At 45.1% G+C, this 11,754-nt stretch overlaps 2 protein-coding genes across 3 annotated transcripts; both read left to right on the plus strand.

The window, feature by feature from the left end:
• The first annotated feature begins 961 nt into the window (after positions 1 to 961).
• On the plus strand, positions 962 to 3,388 carry LOC100830512. The gene is made up of 6 exons (XM_003569067.4): positions 962 to 1,213; positions 1,669 to 1,755; positions 2,079 to 2,172; positions 2,572 to 2,869; positions 2,961 to 3,015; positions 3,099 to 3,388. Exons 1-6 carry the CDS (start codon positions 1,124 to 1,126, stop codon positions 3,174 to 3,176), a joined length of 702 nt encoding a protein of 233 aa, XP_003569115.1. The 5' UTR covers positions 962 to 1,123; the 3' UTR covers positions 3,177 to 3,388.
• Positions 3,389 to 3,525: 137 nt separating this feature from the next.
• On the plus strand, positions 3,526 to 11,331 carry LOC106866182. 2 transcript variants are annotated; one of them, XM_014898938.2, is made up of 3 exons: positions 3,526 to 4,219; positions 10,066 to 10,934; positions 11,039 to 11,331. In XM_014898938.2, the coding sequence occupies exons 2-3, from the start codon at positions 10,070 to 10,072 to the stop codon at positions 11,053 to 11,055; spliced, it is 882 nt and encodes a 293-aa protein (XP_014754424.2). In that variant the 5' UTR covers positions 3,526 to 4,219; positions 10,066 to 10,069; the 3' UTR covers positions 11,056 to 11,331. The 2 variants fall into 2 exon arrangements, 1 of the variants encoding a protein (XP_014754424.2); XR_002963683.1 differs by lacking the exons at positions 10,066 to 10,934; positions 11,039 to 11,331 and adding an exon at positions 4,647 to 5,931 and having other exon boundaries at positions 3,535 to 4,219.
• Positions 11,332 to 11,754: the final 423 nt, after the last annotated feature.

Raw genomic sequence — 11,754 nt, forward strand, 5'->3', positions numbered from 1 at the left:
CTTTTTATGCCAAAACCCTCATGGGTTAAAATGCAATTATTCAAAAGCAAGAACAAGGCCCAAATTCAAATAAAAGCACTTTTGTAAAAGGGTTTTCTGGGTTAATTTTAGGGTTTGAAATGTGATTAAATGCAAGAGTGGATGATGCTTTATGAAATGCAATGCATATGAAGAGTTTTAAAAAATTGGGATGTTACAGGCATTAGCCCACATGAGGCTTAAGGTGGATCCGCCCCTGCTCGTAGTCGTACGTGTATTTGCTTTCACAGTGGATCGTTTAATTAGTGTTGTTGTTCGAGCCTAGGAGGAACTGAAATTGCATACACAGTTTGATCTCCATGAAGAGATTGACTTTGGAGGTGTTTCTTATCCTACAGAAATCAAAGTGGAACAGGTGTTGTCGCCTACTCCATTAGGTGGGATTTTTCAGGTTAAGTATGGTGGTGAGCCCTGAGAATACACCTTATTTAATCAGTGCGAGGTCGATCACACTTTTAGAAGAATGAAATAGTATTGACACATCTTCACACCTTTATCTTCTATAATTGAGCACAACTTTCACACCTTTATTGTTGAGGCATATAAATTGGCAATCAACTAAATAGGCATTTAATTAAATATGCTGATCATAATAGATTTCTGCTGTCAGGTTCCTCCAAGTCTGCCATCACGAAAAGAGGTGAAAATAGTAGTGGCTTTCAATCAATCATCCCCACCTTGGGAAATTTTTATGTTTCATCTCCTTAGCTATCTGATCTTGGATTTTGAAACCGTAATCCAGAGTCTCAACCAAGCTGAGGCTATCACCCGACACAAACTAATGAGGAACTTGCAGTGATTATAACAGTGATAACCTTGTCAAACACTATCTGCATATGCTGCTCATAAGTTGCGTCAGCAAATGTTCAGACAGCACCAGCAACCTGCAAGGACGAAGGAGAAGAGAAGCGCCCAAGGGAACAAGGGGACTGGGCTCAGACGGTCGAGATCGAGTGGCTGTGGCGCGCTGGATCGGGGTAAGTCGGGATCGGACGGTCCAGATTACCTACAGAAACAGAAACAGAGCCCAACCCTCGTTCCCAGCCCCACTTCTCTCCGGCGGCGCCGCCGGCGGCACGAAAGGATGCAAGCGGGGGCACGGAGGGGCGTGGCTTCTGCTGCTGCGGCGGTGGCGGCCTTCCACTCCTCCGCCGCAGCGCTCTCCAAATCCACGGTACGCCACCCTCTGCCAAACAAACCCCGACGCTTCCAAATCCAGCCCTCTCTCGTCCGTTTCGTCTGAATCGAATCGCACGCCCAAGTTCTCGCTTCCTCCTGATGCGGAATCTTGCACGACTTGGCCCCGTTTTGATGGAAAAACAGAACTAGCTAGTTAGTCTGTAAAAGAGGGATCTTTGCTGCTTGCAAGAGGAATCATTTTCTGTCCAATTCATTCAGCGGTTTCTCCACTTGTGTTAACTCTCAAGTAGTATGCCGGTTCTTCATGCCATTCAGCTTAGGTTTCGAGTTGCAATGGCCTTCTAACGCTGTATAATTCTACTAGCCTTTAATAATGGAAGCTCTAGAATGCTATACACATTTTCAGGATTCCAGCCCATGTCAACTCTTTGCATTTGTTCAGTTATTTGGGACTTGACTTTCATAGGTTCTGTAACTAATCTTTTGCAGCCCCATATCCGGTTCAACGTCCGCGAGAAGCGCTCTGATGCGAAGAGTGCTCTTAAGAAGATCCTGCTCAACGGCGGCCCCTGTCAGGTTTTTGTAACCATTTGCTTCAGTTTTGTTTCCTTCCTAGTTTCTGAACCTGTCTGTAAATGACAGTGCCACACCTATTTAGTTATTAGGCCAAAAGAAAAATACTTACAATATCTTATTCTGGTACGAGCGGACTAGGTTGGTCTCTTTAGCTATGACGACTGTATTGCATTTTGCTGTTCAACCAAGAATGGGAAAATCAGATACACCACAATCCCTATGAAACATGAAGCGATCACTTATTATATTTAATTTTATACAAATCACCGCCTCCCCTGTGGAAAAGGGTTAGAGTTTGAAATCGGTTTGAACATTCACAACAGGAAAGAAGTAATAAACAAACGAGGCAGCAGAAAGGTGGTAGCAAGTCAAAGGTCCACTCTGGTTCTGGAAATAATCCACATAGCAAAAGCAACTGTAAGTTCACTCTTGACCCTTTTACCTTCTAAATGCACTTAATATGTCCTTGTATGTTCTCAAGACCATTTTGTAATATTTTTTATTTCCAAAGGTATACAGAAATGTGCAAATATTTGCATGCTGCTAAACTTCTTTAAGCGTACATCGGTTGCATTTGTTCTTTGTTAGCAAATAGCATTGCGTGACAACATAGACTATCTTCTCACGTCTTATGTTATGCACTTCAAATTGTAGTACAATAGCATGGACAATGTGGGGAACTATTATTCCTAGCATCTTCATTGTGTAACTGTTTTTCGAGCCCGAGTTTATACTTGTCTATCTTAAAAAACGAAAAGAAAGTCTATTTTTCAGTATATTTGGACGGTAACAAATGAACCATGATGCTCTATACAGGCTGGCAAGACTGGAGAAACTTTGATGAAGATGACTGCAGTGATACCCCTTCTGGGAGCTATGGCGGTAAGACATCTTTTACCTGGTACTGGCCTGGGGAGAATGACGATGACCTTGGCAATTCTAGTGGATTTCAATGGAGGGAGGAGCCTCGGTCGACCAAATCAAGGGAACGGGTTTGGAATGAAAGTGATGTGGATGAGGAAGACGAATCTTGTCGTGATGATCTGAAAAGCTATAGAATCGCTCTTGGTTTGCCAGCTTTGGGTCCCTTAAAACTTGATCATATTAAGTCAGCGTAAGTCTTTGAGCATTTGTGTCGTGTTTGCAAGGTTTCATACAAGAAGCTTCTTAATTGGTTTTTCCTTCTTGATGTTATGTCTCTGCAGTTTTCGCACATCGGCTCTCAAGTGGCACCCGGACAAGCACCAAGGATCTACACAGGTCAGCATGGGTTGTCTCTGCAAACTTTTTATTTTATTTTGAGGTTGTAAAGGTGTTTATTCTGAAAAACAACTGTGTTGCAGCCTCAAGCAGAGGAGAAATTCAGACGCTGTGTAGAAGCATACAATGCGTTGGCTGGTGCTTTCAAACCGAGTAGCTGACTGACGAACCACCAGTTTGGTTCATGAGAAGCAGGGGACGTTTCTTTTCATGTGATTGTGGTGCGAATGAAACAGGGGTTTCAACACCAAAGAAACAAGTATTTGTTGTTGAAGAAAGTGTAGTAGTTCATATTTATAAAAGAAACTGAAGATGAGTCCCCTATCAGAACAGAAAACGGATAAATCTATACATATCTTGCAAATCTACAGTACATAACAAGTCCACGTCAGCTTTCGCGTTCTGGTCCCTGCTCGCCTCCACGCTCTGCCGCTGCCGCCTCATTCACGGCTTTGCCTACCAACTCCCAACAAACTACCATCCCTTTTCCTTCTCTCCCCACGAGGGTTTGCTGCTGCTAGGGCAAGTGACGAGATGAGATGAGTCGAGAGATTTAATTTTCTCTCCCCACGCATGCATGCGTCTGTGCTCCAAAGCCAAAGGTCAACCTATATGACATCGCCAACGCTTCTTCCAAAATTTTGCTGTAGCAAACTAATGTGTCGGCAAGACATCACTTTTCAGTGGCTCCGATTTTTCTAAATTACTTGATTCAATGCAAGAGGAACTTATCTGGAAAAGAATTTTTCTGTGGCTCACCGCTCACGATACAATGCAAGAGGAGGGAGAGCCAGCAATTCCTTTTCTGTTCACACGCTAGCTAGCTAGGCAGAAGCTACATTATACTGCATATGTCATCATTTCTGCCATCACACGCTAGCTAGCTAGGCAGAGAAGAGAACTTGCAGTGAGCAACAATGGAGAGATTTCTGGTGAGCGCGTCCACGGGTCAATGAAGAGAACTTGCCTCCATTGTTGGATATGGGGGGTTAGGAAAAACGACGCTTGCCAAACAAGTCTATGACAAGCTTGGAACAAACTACGAATGTCGGGCCTTTGTGTCAATTTCACGTAGTCCTGATATGGTGAGGATCCTGAGTTGATCTATATTGGCTCAACTACGCAACCAGGAGTACGTTCACGCAGATGCAGGGGATGAACAACACATCATCTACCAAATCAGAAACTTCCTAAGCAATAAAAGGTATTTGCCCTCTAGTGAAGATTTTTTTTAATTGCAAAATTCGTTTTTTAACAATATATTGTGTGCTGGTCTGATCTAAGTGTTTAATTTCTACAAATTGTCAAATATACTAGAGAGAATTCCGTGTTGCCATTGAAAATTTGTCCATATGTTCAAATGCCACTTAAAATTTGGCTGTTCCAAATATGCCACTCAAATTTTGCATAGTGTACAAATATGCCACTACCGTTAAGTCAATTGTCAGTTTTCATATTGACCGAGAATACTCTTGGACACTGGACTACTCCCTCCGTCCCACTATATGAGGCACGCACGTATTCCAAGATTATCAATTTAATTATCAAAATATAAATGGCATGACATAAAAAAATTCATTGAAAAGTTCATGAACTTGTTAACAGAAGTTTAACTCAACCAGTAAACATAGGGTATGATGGAAAGGCACTGTATTGCCGAGTCCATGACACCGTCCTGGATTTCCTCATTTACAAATCTACCGAAGAGAACTTCTGTACCTTGTTAAGCAATAATCCTAAGGGAGATAGCAGAGTTCGACGGCTGTATATGATGAGAAATGAAGATCAAGGAAAGGCCGAGTAATTGGATTTATCACATGCCCGAACAATTGGTGTTTTTGGTGATTCCCTGGAATATTTTCCTTCCCTTGTAAAGTCAAATGCTCTTCGTGTGCTGGACATAGCTTGTTGCCTTGGACTAGGAAATCATCATGTCAAAGATGTTGGAAAACTTTTTCAACTTAGGTACTTGAACATCAGTTTGACAAAGATAACCGAGCTTCCTAGAAAAATCGGAGACTTGGAGTATCTAGAGAAGCTAAATGTGTCGAGCACGGTACTAGAGCTGCCAGAATCAATTACTCGGCTAAAACGACTAGCACGTCTGTTCATTTCTGTGCGAAGTACATTGCCGGATGGTGTTGGAAAATTGGAGAACTTGCAAGAGCTTGGGAATATAGACATCTTTTTGCAATCAGTGAAGTTTCATGAAGAGCTCGGCAAACTAACAAATCTGAGGAAGCTGCGCATCCGTTGGGACACCAGTAAACTTGACCAAGAAAGTGACAAGGGAGAAAAGCTAGTGTCAATCCCTCTGTAAATTGGACACATGCAAGCTTCGCAGCCTCTATATCACAGTTTTTCCGAGAGAGGAAGATGGCAGTATAGGACATCCATCCTTCCCTGCTCTCAAGAGCATCCGAGTTATTAACCTCTGCCGTGGACAACTCTGTTGGATTACCCAATGGCTGGTTTCCCTTGTCAACCTAGAAGAATTATCTGTCCTTGATGGGAACATAGAGCAGAAGGATGTTGAGATGGTTGGGAGGATACCTACTCTGCTCCAATTCAGACTGTTTTCTGGCTGCGTATGGCCCGTCATCATCACCGGCAGTGGCAGCTTTCAACAGTTACAGCTAGCTGAGTTTGAGTTTAATTTGTGTGGATTAGAAGGTACTAGGATGATGTATTAAAAAGACTGCAGACTTCGTGTTTTCCACTCTAAGCAGAGATCCGTCGCTGCTCTGTGCGAGCTGTCCTAGACGAGCTTCGTTCCTGGCAGATTGCTAGATGTAAAGCAGTCGCCTTCTTTAGATAATTGAACGCTGTTGGTTTCACAGGGTTCGCCCTCCTGAATGTTATCGTCCTTTCTTTCCCATGTATCGATTGTAAATAACTTTTTTTCCCCTTTTAATATATGAAAGCAGAGCTGCTGCCTTTCGTAAAAAACAAAACCATGATGCAAGGTGATTAATAGAGTATAATTGATTAACTGTTAGACTAGTCCTGGAACCATGAGGATGCATGTGAAGAAGACGCATCCTTCTTCGGTGGAAACAAAAAGACTCGACGAACCAGCGAGGTGACTGCCCAGCGTCCTAAAATATATTCCTCCCAGAACAATGACGACGACTCAACCACCGCTCCCCGGTAACCCAATGAAATTAAAAGACGGTTTGGAGACAAATTAGATGAGCTTATATCTATTACTATCTATTAAATTGGAATCGGTGGTGATTGTCACGGACGCGGTAGGTCAACTTTGTTAAAATTACAACAAATATGCCACTTCCTGTTATTTTCTCTCCTTCCCGTCTTATTCATGATTCCTCCTCCTCCATCTTACGACCGACACCACCGCGCCCGCGTGAGCCTATGCCCAAGCCTCCCCCTCCACCCCCAGCCCGATTTCTCCTCCTCCGTCTTACAACCGATGCCAACCGACGCCACAGCACTCCGAGCAAAGCCGTCACGTCGGCGCCTGCTTCACCTGTTCTCCCACCACCTCCATTGCCGCCAGCCGCCGGACTTGTGGGAGACGGCCGACCTTGACGGCGCCATGAGCTGCTTGCTCCATTCTGCCCGCCGAGTCAACTCCTCGCTAGACCTCGCAACCCGGTGCAGCCACATGACCGCATCCCGCAGTGTCCTAAGCGTCCCGACCTTCCCAGCCTTCACCAACCACCTGCGCACCCCCTTGCAGCTGATTCCAGCCACCGGGTTCCGTAGCACGGGCACACCTGCTAGTAATTAATTAATTACCAGCGGGTGGGGGTGGGGAGGGCGAAATTCCTCGAGTGCCAACACCACTTTCCTCGTAATTTAATTTCTTATTGACCCCTCCATTGTCCACATGAACTGCTTCTCTAGAGCCGCGCGGGCGTCGTTAGGCTTGTCATAGTGCATAGTAACATAAAGTAGTAACATGTATATGTTGTTACGAATTAATCTTGTCCAAGTCTGAATAGTAGTAGGTTTGCGTTTTGGCAAGTGCTGCCATGTGTGAGTTTAGCTGAGTTTGAATTGGACACTAGTCCATGTAGGTTTGGTCATGGTCTCCGACTAGGATTAGTACTTGTGTGCGTATAAATACGCAGGTAGTCAGCCTAGGTTGAGATCCAGCTTGTAACGTGGGATTTGAGATATTGAGAAGAAATAAAAAGAGAGCCACGACAGGTGCCTCTGGCCAAATAAATTCCCGATCGTGTGCGTCTTCATGTGATTGATCTTTGGGCAAACCCAACATTTGGTATCAGAACAAGGTCAAAGATTTGAAGAGGCGCTTGCCCCGGGGAGGCAATGTGCTAGCACCTCGGGGCGGGCAATGGCGGCGGAGCGACGTCCGTGGATAAGAGCGGGCAATCAGTGGCGGAATGGTGTCCGCGGATCAGATCGGGTAATAGGTGGCTGTGCGTGGAGGGGCGTGTTGGGAATATGCCCTAGAGGCAATCATGTATGATGTAATTCCCAATGTATTCATAAATATTATTGAGTTGTCCTTGTTTGAACATCTGATATGTATCATTGAATATGTGATTTGATTGTGGAACTATGTATTCATGTTGTTCATACTAAATTGTCCTTAGTCATTGAGGTTGTGCTGGACACATAACCTAGACTAATGTGAAAGTTGGCTGATGACTCGGTTCCACTTGTCATGGGCATGGTGATGTCATTCCAGCTTACACGGACTCGGCTAAAGAGTTTAGCGAGTCGGACTGACCCATATTGAGATGCAACGAGTAGGTCGTCATTTGCATGTCTCAATCAATGTAATCCTTAGACCTGAGGTTATCGCACAATCCGAGTTGTGGATCACCAACTTAGGTTCTGTCAAACGTTGTTCCGTAACAGGGCAGTTATAAAGGCAGAGTTCGGGTTGACTGAGAATCAAGCTGTGTGATGTGGATAACCAAGATGGGATTTTGCCCCTCCGACTGGAGAGATATTCTCTGGGCCCTCTCGAGTGATATGATTCGGGAAGCATGGCCATGCGCGACTTGGTTAATTGTTAACCGGGTTGATCGACTAAGAGTTAGTCGGATGAATCGTATATCACAGATCGAGAAGAGAGTTGAACTATTAAAGGGATGACGATTAATCGCCTATAGTTCGACAAGGTATATCGTGAGGCAAAAAGGGACTAAGACGTATGTCACATTGGAAGGTACGTCGTCATGACTCGATGGTACTTGGGAGTCGGCACGTTCTGCTAGGAGCCGCTACCGATTGATCGATTGTGAGTCGGACTCCAATCGTGTCCAAGTCGCCATGAGCCTGTGGGGTCACACACTTAAGAGCGGGAGCAAGTATTTGGTCGGGTTGGACCCGAACTGGAATTGGGCTGACAATGCGAGTTGGACTCGCAGGGTGGATGGGCCACAAGGCTTGGAGCCCACTTCCACTCGATATATAAGCAGGGGCGTGGGATGCCTAAAGGGCACGGTTTTTTCCACTCTCATGCGTTGAGAACCCTAGCCCGATTCAGTTCAACCGTCGCACCGGATCTAGCAGTCCGCCGCCGGAGCTCCTCCTCGCACGTGTGGATACCGGCAGAGGTGCTGTACGTTCAGCACTTCGACGATCGCGGGATTGGATCGGCTGGATCGGATCGAGGGACTGCACTGCATCAAGGCGCCGCATCAATAATCCGCAACTGCGCGTCTAGTGGTAATCCTCGTGGCCTTCTACCTCGGCTAGATCTTGGGAGTTCGCGTAGGAAAAGTTTTTGTTTATCTCTACGCGCCCCTTCAGTGGTATCAGAGCGGTAGCTTCTGGTATTAGGCCCTTGATCGCGCATATGTGATATGCAGTAGGCATTAGATTGGATCTAGTTGCTGTTTTGGTGGTCGGTCTATGAGATAGATCGGTTTTGTACAAGGTTGATTGGATCAATCATACTCGGGGATATGGATGATCTGTTGTCCGTGATCATACTGCTAAGGTCGTGGAACGACATACCCCTACCGGTCGGTTTCCGCCATCGGGGTATACTGTGACACGTAAATCCAGTTGCGGTAATCGAAGATCAAAGAGTTTGGTCGAATCGGAACACAGATCGGATCTGGGTAAAATTGTTTTATCCGATGAAGAAATCCATGACCGGAATGCAGCGGGACCGCCGGCTTCGCCCTGTCGTAGCGCCTTAGATGTCGTTGCGAGATTCACAACGCCGATAGATATCGTTTCTATGCATAACTTGTTTTGCAGGATGTTGTGAATGGTATGGCTTATGTGCATGTGATGTGTGTAATCCATACGTGATCTGCGTGTCACGTTTTTTGTCAGCCGGCTGGAGCCTAGGTGCTGTCATTTATTGTATAACGACCTGCGTGTCGAATTTTCCATGTAATTTCCGTTCACTAGCTAGTGTAGCTACTTGGAGAACCTGGAGGACATGCAATCCGATGTACAAGTCGGCGACATGGAGTAAGGCGGCACGTGACAAGAATTGGCACGAGTCTACTTACAAGCTTTATGGAGATGGAGATCACCATGAAGAGAGCCATACCATTTCACATTATAATTGCTTTATTTGTGTTATTGTTATGTCTCAGTTTTACCTCTATTAGATAGTTGGTAGTTTAAATCTCTCAAAGAAGGTCTAGTCGGTCGCCCCGCCAAGTGCTGCACCATCACAAGTTGGACATTCTTGGTAGTGGGCTCATGAAATTGAGGTGCTACCAATTCTTTCCAACTAGGTGGGTTTGAGTCGGACTCTTACAGCGGAAGCACTTGGTAAGCTAGACGAGTCCATCACAACGGTTGTGGGGCTCGGGGCGAGGTAGGTCGGGAGCCGAGGCATGTGATGCCACCCGACTAACAGGAGTCGTATGAGATGCGATTGGCAAGGTGTTGCCTACCCAGATCACTTGGCGGCTAGCGGTGATGCTAAAGCTCACTAGTCGTTTTGCTTATTTAGGATCCTGAATCACTTAGTAACCATCGGAGAGATGTTGGTTCTAGTGGGAGCATAAGTATTAAAGCGTTTAATATTCCTGCTCTTTTATGAATACATGTCTTAAGTGTTTTGCATATTTTCTGTTGTAGATCAATGGCACCTAGCAACCTTCCTCATTTGTCCACTTTTGCGTTGAGGTCGATCCTAGAGAAAGATAAACTTAATGGAACTAATTTCACCAACTGGTATCGTAATCTGAGGATTGTCCTCAAGCAAGAAAAGAAGGACCATGTTCTAGACACTCCACTCCCAGATGAGCCTGATGAAGATGCGACAGTCGCTGTCATGAATGCCCACCGTAAGGCTAGAGATGAGTCTACGGAAATTAGCTGTCTTATGCTTGCACACATGGAACCGGACTTGCAGCAGCAGTTCGAGAATGTTGAGGCCTACGATATGATCGAAAGCCTCAAAAGTATGTTCCAGGCTCAGGCAAAGACCGAGAGGTATCAAGTCTCTCAAGCTTTGCTTGGCTGTAAGCTCAAAGACGGCGATCCACTGAGTCCGCACGTGATCAAGATGACTGGTTACGTGCAGTCTTTGGATAGGCTGGGTTTTCCCATAAGCGATGAGTTCGCTACAGATATAGTTCTGAACTCTCTTCCTAGTGCATATGCTCCGTTCATCTCGAACTATCACATGCATGGTATGGATAAGAAGCTCACTGAACTACATGGGATGCTCAAGACAGCAGAGGCTGACCTCAAGAAAGGCACCAGTCAAGTGTTGATGGTGCAGAATAAGGCTAAGTTCAAGAAGGGTTCTTGGACTAAGAAGAAGAAGGCTAAGTCAGGAGGCAAAACTCAGGACTCTGTCCCGAGCGCTGCCTCAGGGACTAAGCCATCTCCTACAGCTGGATCCACTTGCTTCTATTGCAAGACGGATGGGCACTGGAAGAGGAACTGCAGCAAGTTTTTGGCTGACAAAGCCAAGAGTGGAAGTGGGACTTCTAACTCAGGTACGCTTGTTTGTAATGTTATAGACATTTATCTTGCTGATGCACCTAACAGTTCATGGGTATATGATACCGGATCAGTAATTCACATCTGCAACTCGTTGCAGGGGCTGGTAAGAACTAGGAGCGTGGCAAGAGGCGAGGTTGATATTCGAGTCGGCAACAAAGCGAGAGTCGCTGCGTTGGAAGTCGGCACGATGCAACTTCATTTACCTTCAGGATTCTTAATGGAGCTGAATAATTGTTATTATGTTCCAGTGCTTAGTCGAAACATTATTTCTGCCTCATGTTTAATGAGACAAGGTTATGAGTCGAATATTAAGAATAATGGTTGTTCTTTATATTTGAAAGATATGTTTCACGGCTTTGCACCCGTCCTGGACGGGTTATTTATTTTGAATCTTGATAGTGAATCAGTCTATAACATAAATGTGAAAAGGTTAAAACCAAATGATCTGAATATGACTTACTTTTGGCACTGTCGGCTTGGTCATATAAGTTGGAAGCGCATGAAGAAGCTCCATGATGATGGACTTTTAACTTCGTTCGACTTGGAGTCGTTCGAGACATGCGAGTCATGCCTACTCGGCAAAATGACCAAGACGCCTTTTGCAAGGAGTTGTGAAAGGGCGTCTGACTTGTTGGATCTAATACATAGTGATGTATGTGGCCCAATGAGCACGACAGCCAGAGGTGGTTATGAGTACTTCATTACCTTCACTGATGATTTGAGTAGATATGGATATGTCTATTTAATGAAACACAAGTCGGAAGCCTTTGAGAAATTCAAGGAATTCCAGAGTGAGGTACAAAATCAACTCGG

The sequence above is a fragment of the Brachypodium distachyon genome, chromosome 2, assembly GCF_000005505.3.
Source record: "Brachypodium distachyon strain Bd21 chromosome 2, Brachypodium_distachyon_v3.0, whole genome shotgun sequence".
NCBI classification, from domain to species: domain Eukaryota; kingdom Viridiplantae; phylum Streptophyta; class Magnoliopsida; order Poales; family Poaceae; genus Brachypodium; species Brachypodium distachyon.

Bases quoted from the DNA above. Each gene is read 5' to 3' on its own strand.
- LOC100830512 (XM_003569067.4), top strand. From the start codon at position 1,124: ATGCAAGCGGGGGCACGGAGGGGCGTGGCTTCTGCTGCTGCGGCGGTG. The intron at 1,756-2,078 runs GTTTTTGTAACC...CATTCACAACAG, and splicing joins TCAACGGCGGCCCCTGTCAG to GAAAGAAGTAATAAACAAAC. The intron at 2,870-2,960 runs GTAAGTCTTTGA...ATGTCTCTGCAG, and splicing joins CTTGATCATATTAAGTCAGC to TTTTCGCACATCGGCTCTCA.
- LOC106866182 (XM_014898938.2), top strand. From the start codon at position 10,070: ATGGCACCTAGCAACCTTCCTCATTTGTCCACTTTTGCGTTGAGGTCG.